Raw genomic sequence first — 17,073 nt, forward strand, 5'->3', positions numbered from 1 at the left:
ATGAAAGGAATGAACAAGTGCAGATGTGGCAGCTAGGGCTTATCCAGCATTCTTTGTCAACTTGGATATTTAATGTAATGGTATTTTCCAAGAATTGGTAATAACTGTGAGGTAAAACTTTTCTCTGCAGCTTACGTTTTTGTAGGTTCTATTTTTCTAAAAGAGATTGTGTCAGGTGTGGTTCAGTTACATTTTATTGGTGGCTGTTAGATCACATTGAGTTCAAATATTGTATTTAGTAGACTGAATTTCAAAAGTTGCCTTCCTGAGGACTCTAACTTGCATTAGTCTGTGAAATAGTTTAGACTGTTCTACAGGCTGCAGGTATTTGGCAGGCTTGGAATGCCAGTACAGTGAGGCACAAGAGCTCATGGAAGTGGGCCCAGGGGAAATGAAGGGAAATTAATTTGTATTTTTCTCAAGGTTAATAACAAAATAAAACTAGCAACAGCAACAAAAAAAAAAAAAAACAAAAACCCACACCAAAACCCTAAACTGTGACTCTTCATTAAAAAACCTATTTTCTCCTTCTACTGACTGGAATATGAAACTTGTTGCTGAAGCTAACTGGACTGTGACCACTGTTCCTCCGAGACCATTAGAGAAGATCTCTTTGAGGTCAGTTTCTAAGCCAGTAGCTAGAAACTCAACCATTTGTAAAGTTGCCATTTACAAAACAACTTTGAGAAAGTAATGGCCATCTTACCAAATCTCTTCTATACCTACTTAGATTATTTATCTGAGTAGTTGTGCTAGTGGGTTATCAGAGAGCTCCTTAAAAACTGTTAAACATTTTGAGTTTCAACAATGTGTTCAATTTCCCATATACAACAGGCTAATTTTCTAGCTGCTGATTGATGCTAAAACTAAATTCCTTATGTACCCTCAGTACAATGTTTTCCTTTTGTTAAAAGGTAGTTACACCTGTTTTTGCTTTACAAAACAATGAGACAAAAGAGAAGCTCTCAGAGAGGCTTCACTCTTAGGATGTGCATAGGTGGCATTTAGCTTCATGTGGCAGCAGCAGTACAAGGAAGTAATGCTGATTACTGAGATTCTTGTTCATGATGACTCAGTTGTACCTGTCCTGTCTTCTGTAAAGGACAAAGGCAGCCTTATGATACCTGATTTGGCCTTTACTTGTGGATGTAAATCTAGCTACCAATATGTTTGTCCTTTGTTTTGCTCTGCTGCACAGAAGAGAGAGCTTTTGCTTCATGTCTGATGATAATGCATAGAAATTTAATAGTCAAAAATATGCATTGATTCTGTGGCAGATCAGGCTGCTGTTCAAATTTTTACCCATTCTATTACCAGGAGCAAAACCTAATGAAGGAATAAAATAAAATTAAAAATAAGCATGCCGTCCTGAATTTGCTCTGAGAGTTTGAGCTTAAACTTAGTTAATTAATTGGTTCCAAACTGCAGAAGCAAGTAGTATATTAATCTGGAAATAAGTAGCCCATGTCTACAGCTTTTGTTCTTTCTATTGAAACCAGCTTAAATTACCAAAGTGACATGGTATAAGGACAGAGCTTAAGGTATTCCAATTGTACAGCAAAGTAAGGAGGGAGGTGAAGTTTTCAGGAAATTAAATGTCCCCTTCAGTTCACACCCATTCCTAAAACAGTGCAGCTCCTAAGAGATGCATGGTGCCCAGATGTTGTCTCTTGGTTTATTCACTCGGCCAGAATTATTTTTTTTATTGCACTTATGTGATTTGATGCAAGGTGAAAGTTTGGTGATGTTCGGAAAAAGTTTGATTAGCTTCTAATAACCTGTAATAAGGAAACGAGAGTATTTTGAGAACATGCCCTTCCCATACATTGCAGTTTGCTTCCCTGTTGTACTAGAAGTTATAAGCATCTGGACAAACAGGAAGCCCTGCCAGCCTGCTTAAAGCACCCAGAAGGAAGCTGTGAGGGCATGGTCACAGGATTGCAAATGGTTCATTTTTCTTTCTCAGAGTTTCATGGTGTCCTGAATCCAGTCAAGATAACGATTCACATTTGTATAAACACCAGGTATGTCTTTGCGGCCACAGCCTATTCCCCAGCTGATGATTCCAATCAGATACATACGATCATCCTTCATACAGACCAGAGGTCCTCCAGAGTCACCCTACAGAGAAATAGCACATCAGCAACAATCTCTTCATTTGGTTTTGCATTGTTTTTCCCACCCCCATTGGCATTAGGGATGCACTAGTGTTTACAGAAATAGCCTATGTAGTATGCTCACAAAACAAGAGAATATTGCAGTCACTAAAGTGACTTTTACCCAAGTCACTTCTATGTTCCAGACTCCCACAGTGCTCCTCTCATGGGGAGAGACACAGGAAAATGTAGCACTTAAGCGTCAAACTTTGTATGGTGCTCATTTATGAAATGCAGGTAAAATGTTGAACAAAGAGAGGAAGGCCATTATTAAAGCTCTAAAGATCCAAGGGGTTTTATACTGCTGTGTGTAACAGTAAAGCAAAATTATTAAATAGCTGTTTAAACAGAAAAGATGGGGATTCCTTTTTCCTAATGTTGTAGCTGCTTGTTCTCTGCCATCTTTTAGACTTTCTCCCTCTTTTCTCTGCTTTTCAGTAGAGGGGCAACCCCTTCCTTCTACAGAACCTCCTGCTGAGTGTTTTGCATGCTCACATAACAGAAAATACTAGGAAATGCTTGGGTGGATTTTCCTGTTCAGTTTTTTGGTATTTCCTGTATTTGGGATTTTCAGTCTGTGTTGCTCTGGTTTGATTGCTTAAGTGTTCTCTGCCTTCCCCTCCATGAAGGGCAGAGGAAGAGAAATGAAAGAGGAGCCACCAGTTCTGTTCTGTTCATGAAAAGTCTACTAGAACTGCCATGTAGGCAAACGTATCACTTCTTTAAACTATTTTCTGAAGCTTTTTGTTTAGTTATATTGAAGTACAGAGAAAAGAAAAGAGACAAGGGAAAAAAAAAAAAAGAACAACAGAATTTGGTTTACCTTGCAGGCATCATCAAGGTTTCTTGTATCTCCTGCACATAACATATTGTCTGTAACTGTCCGGTTATCTAGATACTGTGCTGTGCACCGACTGGCTGGGAACAATCTGACATGGCCTTCCTTCAGGTGCTCTGAATAGAATGGAGAAACTGGAAGAAAAATGACAATATAAATACATATATATATGTCTGAGTATGTGCATATATATATATATATATATATAAAATTTTTTTTTTTTTTTTCAGTTTCCATAGTTTAGGGGAGAGTGAACAGAAGTAGCTCTGGCTAAACTAAAATTTCCTTGCAAAAGGGCCTTTTTGTATCTTGGGTGTTCCACTTCGATAATCAGAACAGCTTAAATCTAGTTGAGAAAGAATATTGTTTCTTCAGCGTGCTAGAGAGGTTTATGTAGGCTCTAAATTAAACACTGCTGTTTTTTTTGGGTGGATAAGTCATCTTTGCATAGTTACATCAATCAAAATGAAGTAACAGGAAACGTCTATGAAAATGCCTTAACTGTATGAAACAGGATCCTAACTTTTTAATATTAGACTTCCACTAACAAAAGTTAGATGCTTTGTCATACATAATACTGACTAACTGGTACACTTAGGTTAGAATGGAAGAGATTTGGTTGGTTGATTTGGATATTGGTTTTATATCTATTATATATAAATCTATATATATTTATTATTAGTTTTATAGCTACAATTGCACAAAACTGAAAGTTGGCAGGATTGATGTTATTCAGTAGAGTTTTAAATTACAGTTGCAGCATCTTTTCCCTCTCAGAGTTTATCCTGTACTTCCTGTAAGCAATGTTGAGGACAATCTTTAAAAGCACTTCAAAAACACTTTATGCCACACTTACACGCGGTGTTAATTTTAGGTCTGTTCCAAAACCCATACAGGTCCAAACTGAGATTAGGTTTTGTATGATGGATGCTTAACAGTTTCTGTCTTGCTAAGTTTACAAGTTAGAGAATTGAATGAAAATGGAAAAGGGAGAAAGTAAAATATGAGCTGGGGGGAAGGGAGGGGGGTGGTTTTTTGCTTTATATATAGGTGTGCCTGTATATACTTTCAGGCAGCTTTTATTTCTGTTTGTCATAGCTCACTTTAAAAGCAATTTAACTTGCCTTTTAATGTCTATTTGGGATTTATTTTTATTTCTTCAGTTTTTTGGGTTTTGGGTTTTTTTTTTGCTAATTGTTACAACCCAGGAGCTGGTAAGGAAAGTTGTCAGTAAGATGCCCGAGGATGTGACCCCTGTTTCAAGAGTTGTTCTTCTACACTCTTGTGGTGCTTTATGTACTCCAGTTACATCAGTTACATCATCCTAGTTATGTCATTCCTTGTCCCCACCCAAGAGTTATGTCATCCCTATTCTCCACTCCAGTTCTAGAATGTTCCAATTTTCTCTATTGGTTCCCATTCTCCATCACTCCACCCCCAAGACCCTGGTTAGCTGTTATCCCTTGGCTCCACTTTTGTACTACCCCTGTGCCCTCAGTCCATTGGCCCTCAGTTCTGGTGCTCCGCCCTTCACTGTCTGTGTATAACCTTGGTCCCTCCTTTGTTCTGGGTTTTTTTTGTCCCTGGTTCCCTTCTGTGTGTAATCAATGAACTCCACAGGAACACCATACAGAGACCCCCTCTCGTACTTATCCATTGACCCTCAGACAACATCACGGTGTGTGAGTGCTTGGTGCTCAGAGCCATCCCCTCCCAGCAGAGACACGAAGCTCTCGGGAAGACGGTGGCTTCGGCAGCTCCTGCTGCACTGGGACAGCTCATCTCTATAGCCAATGTCTCTTTTAGAATAATGCATCAATCTGCAACTGTATGGTATAGCAAGCCTTAACAGAAATGGATTTCTGTCCAAATTACAGTATCTAAATGTACTGAGTACAGCAGGTTTGGCGGCCCTGATTGCAAATCTTATGTCTTTCCTACCTCATTCACTGTGCCTTTTTTTTTTTAGTTTTGTACTGTGGAGAGTATCAAGGAAGTCTCTACTATACAACTGACAGGACTCAGATGAATAACTTACACCAAAACTTGGTTTTGAATAACTCCTACTTCAGCATACAATTTGTAGTGCTCATATAAGCCAATATGATACATTACACATTCAGTGATGCTAAAGGCTTGAATTCTTTGAGGGAAGAGAACTCAAGCTCTGGACGTGTAGACATGTATCTTGTACTTACATTCTTCATTTTTTCCATAACCAGAGATCTCACATTCAGTCCAGTCAGGCAGCTGCAGCTCTGGCATGGGGAGGCAGGCAGCACGGACAGTGCTTGTTTCAACAGCACAGTCTTCTGCATCTGAATTCAACTGCAATAGAGCTAAACAAGGAAAAAAGATCCCCACTTCATCAATCACAAACTTGAGCCAACCATGACCTTCAATCATAAAGTCAGGAAAGTTCTTACCAATATCATTGTTGAAATTTTCTGAGTCAAATCTCTGATGCACAGTGTACTTCTTCACTTGAAACTTCTGTTCATTTTCCTCGGGAGTTGCTCGGGAAGTCCTACCCAGCACAATCTTCAGCTGATTTGTACTAAAGCTGAAGAACAAGAGAGTCCCTATTCCTGTTAACTAGAGTGGACCCTCCCCTTGAAGATGTACCGTTGGAAGGTCTGGGTTTTTTTAAATTTTAGCTCTATTACTACTTTGTTACCCAGGCACCTTAACTTCAAAGTGACCTATTTGCCATCATTTTTGTTCTATATGCTTACAGCAATCAGGGCAAAGCTCCTCTGCCAGCCCCTTGCTGTTCTCAAGTTTCAGATGGTTCTTCATGTGTATTGACAACTTTGTTCTTGAGGTATCTGATACTCTCCTGTGGTACCTTAATGCCATCCTGTTAGTTTGCCCAATTAAATGCCTCTCTGTAATGTTCAACACAATTAACTATAATCTTTAGTGCATCATTTAGTGCATTTTTACTGGGATAAAGAGGGGTTTTTCCAAGTGTTTTACCCTTCCAGTAAAGCTATACTGGACGCTTCTATTTTCCAGACTTTTTCCCCCAGATAGTACCGAATCCTCAACTTACCCTTCTTCAAAACAGTGAGCAGCTGACAAAACCCAGCAGGAACTGATCAGAATTCCTCCACAGAGGAAGTGCTCTCCAGGCACGCGGTGATACTTCACAAAGATGGCAGCTTGCCATGGGTGAGCTGCAATGTCTGTGTAGGAACCACCTTTAATCCTGTACTGGCGTACTCTGCGCTGCCGTAAGCCACAGGTGGCTGTAGATGAAACCCAGAAATAGAATTTTTATTCAGGCACTCTTGCTTTGAGTTAGGGTTAAGAGCCTGCTAGTCACCAGTCCATGGTGAGGCAGGCTGCCACGAACTGTTCAGTATTTGACTCATCCCTGTTTCCTAGGAAACTTGTATTCTGATTTGAAAAATACAGTAAGGAAACCCTTTCCTGTCCTCCATTTCTACAATCTTCCCTTCTGGTAGAGCAAAAGGCACTTCTGTGAGAGTGGAGCTACAGAATCTCTTTCTGCTCCAAAAAGCTCTTTTTTGTTTGTTTGTTTACCTCCAGCTCTTTTTTTACTGGAAGATGCTTGAGTGTAATACAGCTTTTTTTCTCCAGAGCTTATTTTAATACAGATGGCATGCAGGACAGTAATGCTTCCAAGAAAGAGAAGAACCAGGAGTGCTGGTGTCCTTACAGCAAGTAGGCACATTGCAGTACTCCCATGTGAGCCGATTTCCTTTCAGGACATGGCACCAGGGCTTGCTGTCATTATCAGGATTCCTGCAGCATAGGGAAGAGAAGAGCTATTTGTATTATCAGATCTATAGAGACCTAAAGGTATCAGACTATGCCCTGAGTGTATTCTTTTTGATTTTTCTAGAGATACAGAGGGCCCTAAGGGCCCATGAAATTTGCACTTGAGGAGTCTAATCTTAGAGAAGCATAAATAGGTCAGGTGGAATAAAAATACTATAGGGAGTGAGTTTCATTGCCACCAGTAATTTTGTGTATTTCCTGTGCTTTACTAGTCCATGTAAAAGACTAGAGCCTTGCCTTAAGAGTACTACAAGGCAGTTAGAGGGGTTTTTTTTTAATTCTATAACCAACTACATACCTGCAGAAATTGTGACTACCAAGACCCAGCCGGTAAGCATCTCTTCTCCAAGCAGTATATAGCTTGTTGACAAGGATTTGAGAATTCCACTTCAAACAGGTAGCTCCAGAACTGGTAACACTGTGGCTGCCACGGTAATCTGTGCCTCGTCCAGATCTGCAGTTGGTGTTCCTAACTTCAGTAAGAAAGCTGCACATTAAATGATTGATGCTAACCTGTCAGTTGTTCTTAGATGTGATTTCTGTCAAGGCATCTATATATTACCTCTATGTGTCTCATTCTCTCAGTGTCATAAATACTAAAAATCTAAATATGATATAACATGAGAGTCTCAACTTTTTAGGCTACAAAAATAGCCCAAGAGAACCCTTATATATGCAGTGAATAATGGAAATTCCCAAGTAATTTCCCTGTCCCCTGCATGTACCTTTTGAACAGGAGGGCACACTGCAGTGCTCCCAGGCGTACCTTCCCCCTTTGTAGATATAGCACCAAGGTCTGGAATCCTCATCTGGGTTTCTGAAAGAGTTACAATAGATATCATTATAAAACTATTGTCAGTAGTGTCATGTAGGCCATATAATTTGCTAACAGTCCTGCTCTGCAGTGAAGATGTGGACTGAACCATCAGAAGTTGCTAGAATTCCTATTTTAATTATAAAACTGTGGAGTACATTGAGGTGATGATGAGATGGCCAGTAGCTAGCAGGAGTGCTTGTGCATGCTTGCGAAGTTTAGGTCATGTACAGGAAACACTGTATTTTTAGTTTTGATCAGGATTTGAAGTTGTAGGAAACTGAATTACAAATGGAGTTTAGGGAGGACTGAGAAGGGGCAAGGGAAAGACTGTGGGGTGAGAGATACTTGCATGATGTAGTCTGCCATAAACATCCAGTCTAGGAAGATCTGAAGTTCAGATGTGTCTACAGACGTTGCAATTACTGCTCACGGGCTGCACAGTATCTGCACCTGTGCCGAGTGCTCTCTGCTTGGTATCAGACTACAACAAGCAGCCATTCTTTTGCTCCAGGCTCTTAGAACAGGCTGATTCCTGTGGCTCTGACCTGTAAGTCGTCAGACCCTCACCTGCAATAGTTGTGATTGCCCAATCCCAGCTCAGCAGCATCCGCTCTTTGGCCACTGTACATCCAGTCCACCAAGCCATTGCTATTCCAATTTAAACATTCAGTTCCACTCTCTGTCATGCTCCAGGTACCCCTATATGTTACTCCAGTGTCTTTGTAGCATTTAACTTCAGTGTCTGAACAAAAGGGAACAAAATGTAAGGACAGCATCCCAATTCTTTCACTGCTTCTCTGTTCTTTTTAAACTTGGTTTTCAGATCTAGTCTAGTAAGTCAGTAAAAATGGCGTGTCAGGCAGACAGTAAACATATATGACAGTCTTCAGTTACAAAATTCATAGTTTTATTAAGGGACACCTAGAACAACCCAGGTGTCCTTAAAGCATTAGCTTTAGAATAAAAAAAGACAACTTATTAGAGAGCTTAGCCTTCAGCAGAAGCTTCTGGGTACCCCATCCTTGTGCACTGCACAGCTAACACCGATAGCATTGTTCACAGTAGTTAATGTGGTATACTCACCTATTTCACACTGCTTCCCCGAGAAACCTTGGTGGCACTGGCAGATGAAGAGCTGTGGGGAGTAATATGCCTGTGAACATTGGCCCCCATTGTAGCATTTATTTCTAGTGCAGGCTGTGGAATAAGCAAAAGCCAGGAAATACTGTTAGATTTCACAGAAGCAAGAAGCTGGCAATGTATATACATCTCTCATTTTCCTGTCTCATTTCTGTTTTTCTCTACCTACCTATTGCCATGTGCTTATATGTGCTAAGCACCTATTGCCATGTGCTTTTACAGCCTTTTTGTGTAGTTCTTCCATTATTTCTTCATTTCATTCTCTCTATATATTCTATTTGACTTCCTCAGCCCCATGCCCACTCCTACTTAGTAGTGCCCGAGACAGTGTAAACTGGTATTTTCATTTCTATCCTCTTCTATTCCCAGAAAAATTTTCTGTGAAGTAACTCTGGCCCTGACAGTGGAGTTCTTTAGGATGACTAGATGGAAAATCTCTCACCGTTTCCTTTTTTCTTTGTCACACTTACCTCTGACAGGCACAGTGTGGCAGCGACTCTGACCACTGTCACACCTACAGTATTCTATTCTGCTCCCTGAAAGCCTCAGCCAGGTCCCCCTGGGTTGGTAAATTTCTGCAGATGAATTATCTGTGCAAATGGCTGTAATCAGAGAAAGGAAATCCTCATTTAGAGATTCAGGGAAAAGACCTGGCTGAGCAAAATGACTCCCTTCTATTTCCAGGAGAAAAGTATCTGTGATGGGAGCATCTGTCTAATGGGTTGCCCTTCTTCCTTCTCAGACCACAACTGTCCCATCTCTCTTGCTGCTTTGCTGCTGGATGTACTGTTCCACTATTGACTGGCCTCTTTTTCTTTTTCTTCTTTTTCAAGAAGAGCAGAGGGAGGGAAAACTGTTTGTTGTGGATTGTATTAATGGCCTGGTATTTTGCCTTCTGAATCTCTCATCCACATAACCATGACAAAAAGCTTTCAGGCTCTGTTTCTTCAGCATCATTTGCTTTCCCCTCCCATGTTCATAATGCATGGTTGTAATTGGCCTGGCTTACCTCTAGATCTGGCTCCACGTTTGAAACGCACGTGTAAGCCCTGCGAGTAAAGAAGGTTAATTATGTGAGTAACTGCTCTCCTAAAAAAGATGAGCGAACAAGTACTTTCAAAGAGTCAGTCCTTTTTTTGAGGTTATGTAAATCAGGGAAGCTCTGAGGAAGTGTCTGCCCTCTTGTCAGACAATGAAAAGTGCCTCTAGTACCTTTAGTATGGATTCCTAAGAATTGTAAATAGTTGCCATGGATTACCAGGTGATTGCTTGTCATCTGAGTGACACGAACTTGGGATGTGCTGTACTCACATTGTGTGTTAGGTCATTATCTGCTCTTGGGGCATTGCAAATGCTAACTAAAGCTTGTCAGCTTTCTGCTGCTTGAAGGAGGTTCAAGCAAATAATTTCCAAGGTAAAGTCAACAAGCAGTTACTTTTGCTCACTGACATGCAGTTTCCCCATAAAAGTTTGTAGATTGATTATCTTTAAGAGCTATGTCTTCTGCAGCCAATTAAATGAAATATTTTGGATAAAGTTTTATGGAAGAAACCAGTTTAGAAAGGGTCTTCAATTAGGCCACAAGAAAAAGAGGGTCAAAAGAAAGAGGAAGGGTGGGATAGCAATTTTTTGAAAAAGGCAGTAAACGTTTTAGAATTGTATAACATTTACTCAAGCTGTGTGCAGTCTGAGGCTTAAAGTGAGGAGACAAGGGAACCATTGATGTGCACTTTGAAGCGAGAGTAGTGGTGAAGATGATGACCACAGAAAATGAAAGGCTCATTACAATGGAACTCATTAATAACAGTGAAAGGTAACAGTGAACAGATACCCTGAGAATACCTGGAGAAGACTTTCTTACTTAAATGGAAACCAGCCAGGATAACACATAGCACATCCACAAAAAGAGGTAGACTACTTTGTATCATTTTTCTTCCTCTGATTTCTAGTGAGCTAAGCAGATTCTCCTTCTGCCTGACGCAGACAGCTGGAGTCAATGGTAAGGAAGTGCTGCTGAAAATACAGGAAGATGGCAAGAGAATTAGCCTCATACCTGGCACTGGGCAGTCATAATTGCTCCCACCAGCACAAGAAGACATGGGAGTTTGCCTTCCATTCTGACTGTTTTCCACGTCAGCACCAAATCTCAAATTATCTGTAGGGACAAAAAATACGATGTTGAACAAAGGAAGTGTACAGTGTGAATGGAGTTCAAGGTGTAACTTTAAATGAAAGTTTTAAATTATGAAAATTCTTTTTATACATTTTCAATCTGTTGCTTCTCAGCTGTCTGGTCTAACTGTCCTGGTCTTCCTGGGAAAACTGTCAGGCTGGACTTGTGCAGGTCCAGATGTGCTGTTACTTGATAAACTTAGAAACTTGATAAGCTGAAGCACACTCTTTTATGTCTGGAGGAAACTGAAGAGTGTTTCTTGGGGAGTAAGACAGAAATAAATTCCAAGTATTTTTTCCCTAAATTGCAGGATGCCAACGGTACCATGTGTACTATTAGAAAGATGGGCTTGTCTGATGATGCAGTGTAATGGTGATTCAAATGTGCTAATTGAGATTCATATTACTGACACCTACTTAAGAGATCTCTTGCAGAGTCACAGATGTCTGCTGAAGGGTCATTTTGTGCTAACAGTGGTTTAAGAGGATTTCCATTTTTTTTTTGTATGACTGCTGCTTTAGGTGAGAGTGAAGGCTTATCTCTTGTGTAGAGGATGTGTAGGCAAAATGACTTTGCTTGATGATAGGTGAGGACAGTACTGCTATGTCTCATATTTTCAATATTTCTACTGCTTCTCCCCAACTAAGCTTTTAGCTTTTACTATTATCATATGCTTTTGCTAAAAAGGCAGAGTATGGCAGTTTTGTTCTGATAGTCTCATTTATTTGTTGCAGCATCTTTCTGTATGTCACTTCTTTGCAGTCACAACTATACATTATTCCCTCTAATCCCTTCAGCAGATTTACACTTCAAAGCACTCCTCAGTCCACCAGGAAGAGTTTCTACCTTCTCAAAATCAATTTACATAGTCGGACTCCTATATCAGTACTCTTGGAAGAGAACATTCCGTGATCCCTAGTGGGAGATTGTGAAGGTATGATGTAGATGTGGTGAAACCCCCCTGCTTTGAACAAGTCCCACACCATTTTCTCTCTTCCTCTTAAAATATAATGCCTCCTATACAAACCAAGAGCTGGGAGTGAGATAAGAGTAGCAGGCACAAGATACAGGGAAGAAGATACAATTTAATTTCCAGTCTCTAGGATTACCCTGAAGTTCCAAATATTTGAAATAATATTCAGGCACTGTTGCCCACACTATCATCTTTTTATCATCTATGTTATATGTATAAAGCTAACACAATTATTTGAGAAAACTGCTACTTCCAGGAATCATGAGCTCAGACTCTGTTTATATAAAGCCAGAGAAGGCATCTGGATAACAGCTGGTGAAATTGGAGTATGATATATGAGTCATAAATTTGGATTCAAGGCTAACATGGAGAAAGACTGTGGTTTTTTTAGTAGTTTTGTTGGTTTTTATGTTTGTTTGGTTGGTTTGGTTCTTTGTTTGTTTGTGTGTTTTAAAATTTGTTTAAAGCAAAAGGCATGAACAGTCCAGTTTCTGAAGCACAACCAAGAGTACAGCAGGATAATTTAGGATGTGATTTCTCATCATTAGGCTGCAAAAAGAGGGGACTTAAGTTTCAAGTCAGACTGAAAAGATTCACGAGAACATCCTCTGAGAACCTTAATTACTCCATGCTTTATTTTTGGGTCACATCTTGATGATAAAATCCTTATAATTTGGAGCGTCTCTTAGTGATTTGTATTAGTCTGTAGATTTCACACTACACTTTTTATATATTTTCAAGCCATTTTTTACCTCTTAGGAAACATTTTGCATTGTATAACAAGTCTTTTTAAAAGCAGTACAAGTTATTTCCAAATAGACATTAGCTTCAATTGAATCTGAACTAAATCAGCAGCATTCCCAAAGCTGAAGTGAATAATCTGAACCACTATCCAGTCACTTGGTTTCTGCTGTAACCCTGTGTTGCAGTATCCTTACTCCCTGTGCTGTGGCTCATTATTACAGCTATGCAGGCTTGTGTTCTGAATCCCACAGTGGCAGTGTTTTAACTTGCTAATTATTGGTATCACTGGTGATCTTTGTTGTTATCTGAAGGCTTGAAGTTCTTACAACTGTAAGAAACAAGATTCTGGTAGCTAAGATGATTTCAAGGAAAGCTTTGTTCAGTGAAACTACTTAGATCTACTTAGATCTTAGTTGAGCTGCCTTGTTAGAATTTCTGCCTGGGAAGCACAGTAAAGAACTGTTGAGATCTTATTTCTGAGGAACCTGCTAAGATGCCCCAAAAACAAGGCAACATCAGTGAATACACACACACACACACACACATATATATAATATATATATATATAACTAATAATTTTAACAGTTTCCTCCTTTCTCCCTTCCCACATTTTTTTTGATTTTGGTGTTGGGTATAATTTTTTTTTTTTTTTTTTTTTTTTGGTGGGAGGACAGGTACATAAAACCACCAGGGAACTGTAGATAAGTTTCAGGCAGTACCCAGAAACATCTTTTAAAGTTAAAAATGTCTTTTTTATTTTTTTCTTTGCCTGGAAGTCTGACATGAGGAGTCTCTATTTAAAAAGCCACCTGCATGGCTTAATCAAGTTTATTTCATATATTCACCTGTACAAGTAGGTTCTAGCCTTACACAGCATGTATTTATACTGCAAAATGCTGTAGATAGTCTCTCTAAAGTTGTTTTGCATCAGATGCCACATCCTAGCCTGTTTAGGCTATCTTAGCTTATAATGCTCTAGCCTTTCCCCCACTTCTCCCCTTCTCCCTGTGGGATACCCATCCTTCCTCTGAGGGCTACTGTCCCACTGTTCATGGAAAACTGGTAACAGATATCACCATATGTTTATTTTTGATTTTGGGAAAGATACAACTTAGGCCAGTCAATTGAAATGTCTTGAATGATAAGCTCCATCAAATTGAAATCATATGGCTGTTTGAAAAGTATGTTTACAAGGCTCCAAGCATAAACCTGTAAGCAATGGTAGGGGTCTCATAAACAGTGTGTGCCTTCTAATCTCAGCCTATGTTTCCTTTCTGATCAAAAATATTAAACCAACAAGTCAAAGACCTAGATGTAATATTCTGACATTTTGATCCTACGCTTTCAAGTATATTAGGACATAATATGTCCTAATATGTGATATGCCCTAATATCATAATATGTGATAACATAAATTTGTCTCTTTTTGCTGGAGCATCATCAGCAGGAACATTTAAAATCCCATATATTAATCTATTATTACTAACAGCCTTTCTAAGTAGTAATAATGTTACCATTATCTTACCAATGTGGAATAAGACCTAAGAAAACGCTCTAACTTATCAAGTGTGAACAAAAAGTCATTAATCATAGAATCATTTAGGTTGGAAAAGACCTTTAAGATCATCGAATCCAACTGTAAAACTAACATTGCCAAATCCACCACTAAACCATGTCTGTAAGTGTGACATCTATAGATACAAAAATTAAAAGTAGCTCTCTTTCCTCCCAAAGACATAATGCATCCATTCCAAAATACGTTGTTTCTGAATCTATAGCACTAATAGCTTTCTTGATGATGATAAGCTATCTTTATTTAGTTGAAGCCTTCTGGATAAAGCATTTCTGTATCCCCTTTCTGAACTGAGCAGACCAATAGCAGATTTGAACTATTTCTCCTTAAATATATAACAAGTTTTTGGGGGAAAGAGCAAAAAACCCAAAAGAAAACAAAAAATAAGATGCTATAGCCTTTGAAGACATTGGAGGAAATTAATTACTCAAAGTCTTGCTTTGTTTATGGAATCATTCTCAGTATTTCCTGTGGTTTTGGCCACCTTTAAGGAAAAGCATATTTAGGGAGAACTAAAGATGACCCACCCTCTTCCTCCTCTGTGTCCCTCCCTTATCATGCTTTGGAACCTGGGGTGAAAGGTATAGGCTGATCTCCAGAAGACCAGACTGTACCTTTCATGCCAGGGAAGATTAGATAAATTCTCCTTTTGCAGCTAGTTCTCTATGTCTCCGTACCTTACCATCATGATATTTGTCCATATCTCTTCCTTTAAATTCTTCTGCTAATGTCCTTTGTGCAGGACACTTGTTCTTGCTTAAACGGTCAGAGCCCAAGGCTGTCAGCCCTTTCCCTGGAAAGTTCCATCTTTCTTGAAACAACGGAAAGTTAGCAGCTTTACCCACACTATGAATCTCTTCAAAAGCAGGAAGGCAATAGCTCAGTTAGTTAACTATCATGGTGCTTCAGTGGGATTTATTAAATAATAATATTTAATAGTGTTTAATGACAGTGCCATTGGTGCCGAAAACAGGAAATACCCTTTTTGAAACAGGTGCAGAGTAGTGCCTACCTTTTTGCTTTTTCTCTTCTGTATTCTCTTGATGATTTTCTTTCCAGACCAGTCAGTGTTTGTGTTTCCTGTGTCTCTGCTGTGATCTCTCTGTCCTGCTCGTAGCGCCACTCGAGGGGGTGGAGACTCCCTGGGCCTTGGGGCGTGCTGTCTGCATCCCACCCCTTCCCGAGCATCGAGGGGATGGTCCAGGCAGGGGGATGGCGTTCGCATTGTCGGCGAGGGAGCCTGTGCGGGACGGGAGGGAAGCTGCTTGCTGGCATGCTGCTGAGTTTTGGAGACAGTTTGTTTTGTTCTTTCTCTTTTCCAGTCAGAGACCAGATTCAGTCTTCAAAACATTTTTTCCCTATTGAACACCTTACTGTTCAATGACAGACTAGTATGTGTTCCTTACAATGAACTGTCCTGTCCCATTATGCTTCTAGGAGTGTGAATGAATGCATAGCTGTGTTATTTATAACATGATTAGAAGTCTGCTGTATGTAGACTTAGTCCTAATACTGAGAAACTCCTGTTTCGAGCACAAGTGTGCTGTACTCCTAATTAAGATGTTTGGCAGAGAGGCCCTTATCCGCATGTAGAGCAAAGCATGCCCGGAACAGAGCCATAGGAGAAGAAACAGCCAGGGGAGCTTGCAAGTTAAATGAGAAAAACTTCTTATGAACTTCAGATACAAATAAGGAACAACATGTTGAGTGCCAGAGTTAAATGTTCACTGATACTACTCATACTAGAAAATGAAGATCTACTCACCAGGATGTGGTCATGAGGTATTCAGTTATCAAAGTGTGGCAGATAAATGTGATGATCAGTTTTAGAGCTGATCTTAGGGCACTGTTATGAAAACAGTCAGTGGTGCAATTGTTACAGCGATGAATGTGTCCTACCTACATGGAACTGATTCACTAGCAATCAGGCTCCTGACAGAATTTAGTGTAAGGCGTAAGAACCAGTATGTGAGGGATCTCCATTTTCAGGAAGCAGTTGCATGGAATCTTCATTTGGAAAGCACAGCACTGGTTATTTTGCATGATGGTAAAGATGAAACACTGGGTACTCTGCATATTTAGCTCTTCTCTGCATGGAGATCTATGTCAAGATTATCAAATGTATTTCTCCATGAGTCACGGTGCTGGTGATAACATTACTGCCATAAATCTGATTTAAGTGTAGCTGCATTTGACTGCTTTCAAAAAGCACTTCCAGTTGTTGAGATTGAACACTGCTGAGCAAGCAGGGGCTAATTTATTTTATTTTTAAAGATAACAGCCATTTGACATCTAGATTAAAGATGCTAACAAAAGAATGGCCATTGGGGGATATTTCAAAAATTATTTCCTGGCTTTTCACAGCTTAAGGACAACTATAACTGTCTACAGAGTGTGATGTCATTCGTAGGGCTTAACATATTTTAGGAAAGCCAGCAATAAAAGTGTCTGCTCTCTCAAGCACCATCTACTGGCTTTTCTTTAAGCTGATCCTCGGGATAATTTCAGCAGAACGAAGTGTAAAATCATGACATCCCACAGCAGGCCCATGTCACCCTGGCGGGACCCTCTGTGCCCGGTGACTTTGGCAGGTCCAGCGCAGGCTGGAGTTGTAGCTCTTGGAGCGCTCTTTCCATCCCCGTTCTGTCGTGCGTCTTTGCCGTGGCATTAAAGCACCGCACGCCAGCCAGCCCAGGAGGAAGAAGTATCCACACCCGATGTAATGCCAAGAATAGCGCTTTGACTCGGGCGGTGCGGTGGGAAACGCAAATCGTGCGTTCCGGATTGGCGAATTTTGGAGATGCTGTAGGAAGAAGACGGCAACTCTGCAATTTTACTGACACAGTCCACGA

The 17,073-nt window shown here is 40.0% G+C and overlaps 1 protein-coding gene across 2 annotated transcripts; it reads right to left on the reverse strand.

The window, feature by feature from the left end:
- Window positions 1–176: 176 nt before the first annotated feature.
- On the reverse strand, window positions 177–15,365 carry PLAT (plasminogen activator, tissue type). 2 transcript variants are annotated; one of them, XM_015648809.3, is made up of 14 exons: window positions 15,234–15,365; window positions 10,812–10,913; window positions 9,768–9,807; window positions 9,229–9,360; window positions 8,702–8,815; window positions 8,186–8,360; window positions 7,527–7,618; window positions 7,100–7,274; window positions 6,680–6,765; window positions 6,050–6,245; window positions 5,421–5,557; window positions 5,193–5,333; window positions 2,980–3,128; window positions 177–2,121 (listed from the first exon to the last, which is right to left on the reverse strand). In XM_015648809.3, exons 2-14 carry the CDS (start codon window positions 10,872–10,874, stop codon window positions 1,963–1,965), a joined length of 1,659 nt encoding a protein of 552 aa, XP_015504295.1. In that variant the 5' UTR covers window positions 10,875–10,913; window positions 15,234–15,365; the 3' UTR covers window positions 177–1,962. The 2 variants fall into 2 exon arrangements, with proteins under 2 accessions (XP_015504295.1, XP_015504296.1); XM_015648810.3 differs by lacking the exon at window positions 9,229–9,360 and having other exon boundaries at window positions 15,234–15,364.
- Between the last annotated feature and the right edge of the window lie 1,708 nt (window positions 15,366–17,073).

This window comes from Parus major, chromosome 22, assembly GCF_001522545.3.
Source record: "Parus major isolate Abel chromosome 22, Parus_major1.1, whole genome shotgun sequence".
NCBI classification, from domain to species: domain Eukaryota; kingdom Metazoa; phylum Chordata; class Aves; order Passeriformes; family Paridae; genus Parus; species Parus major.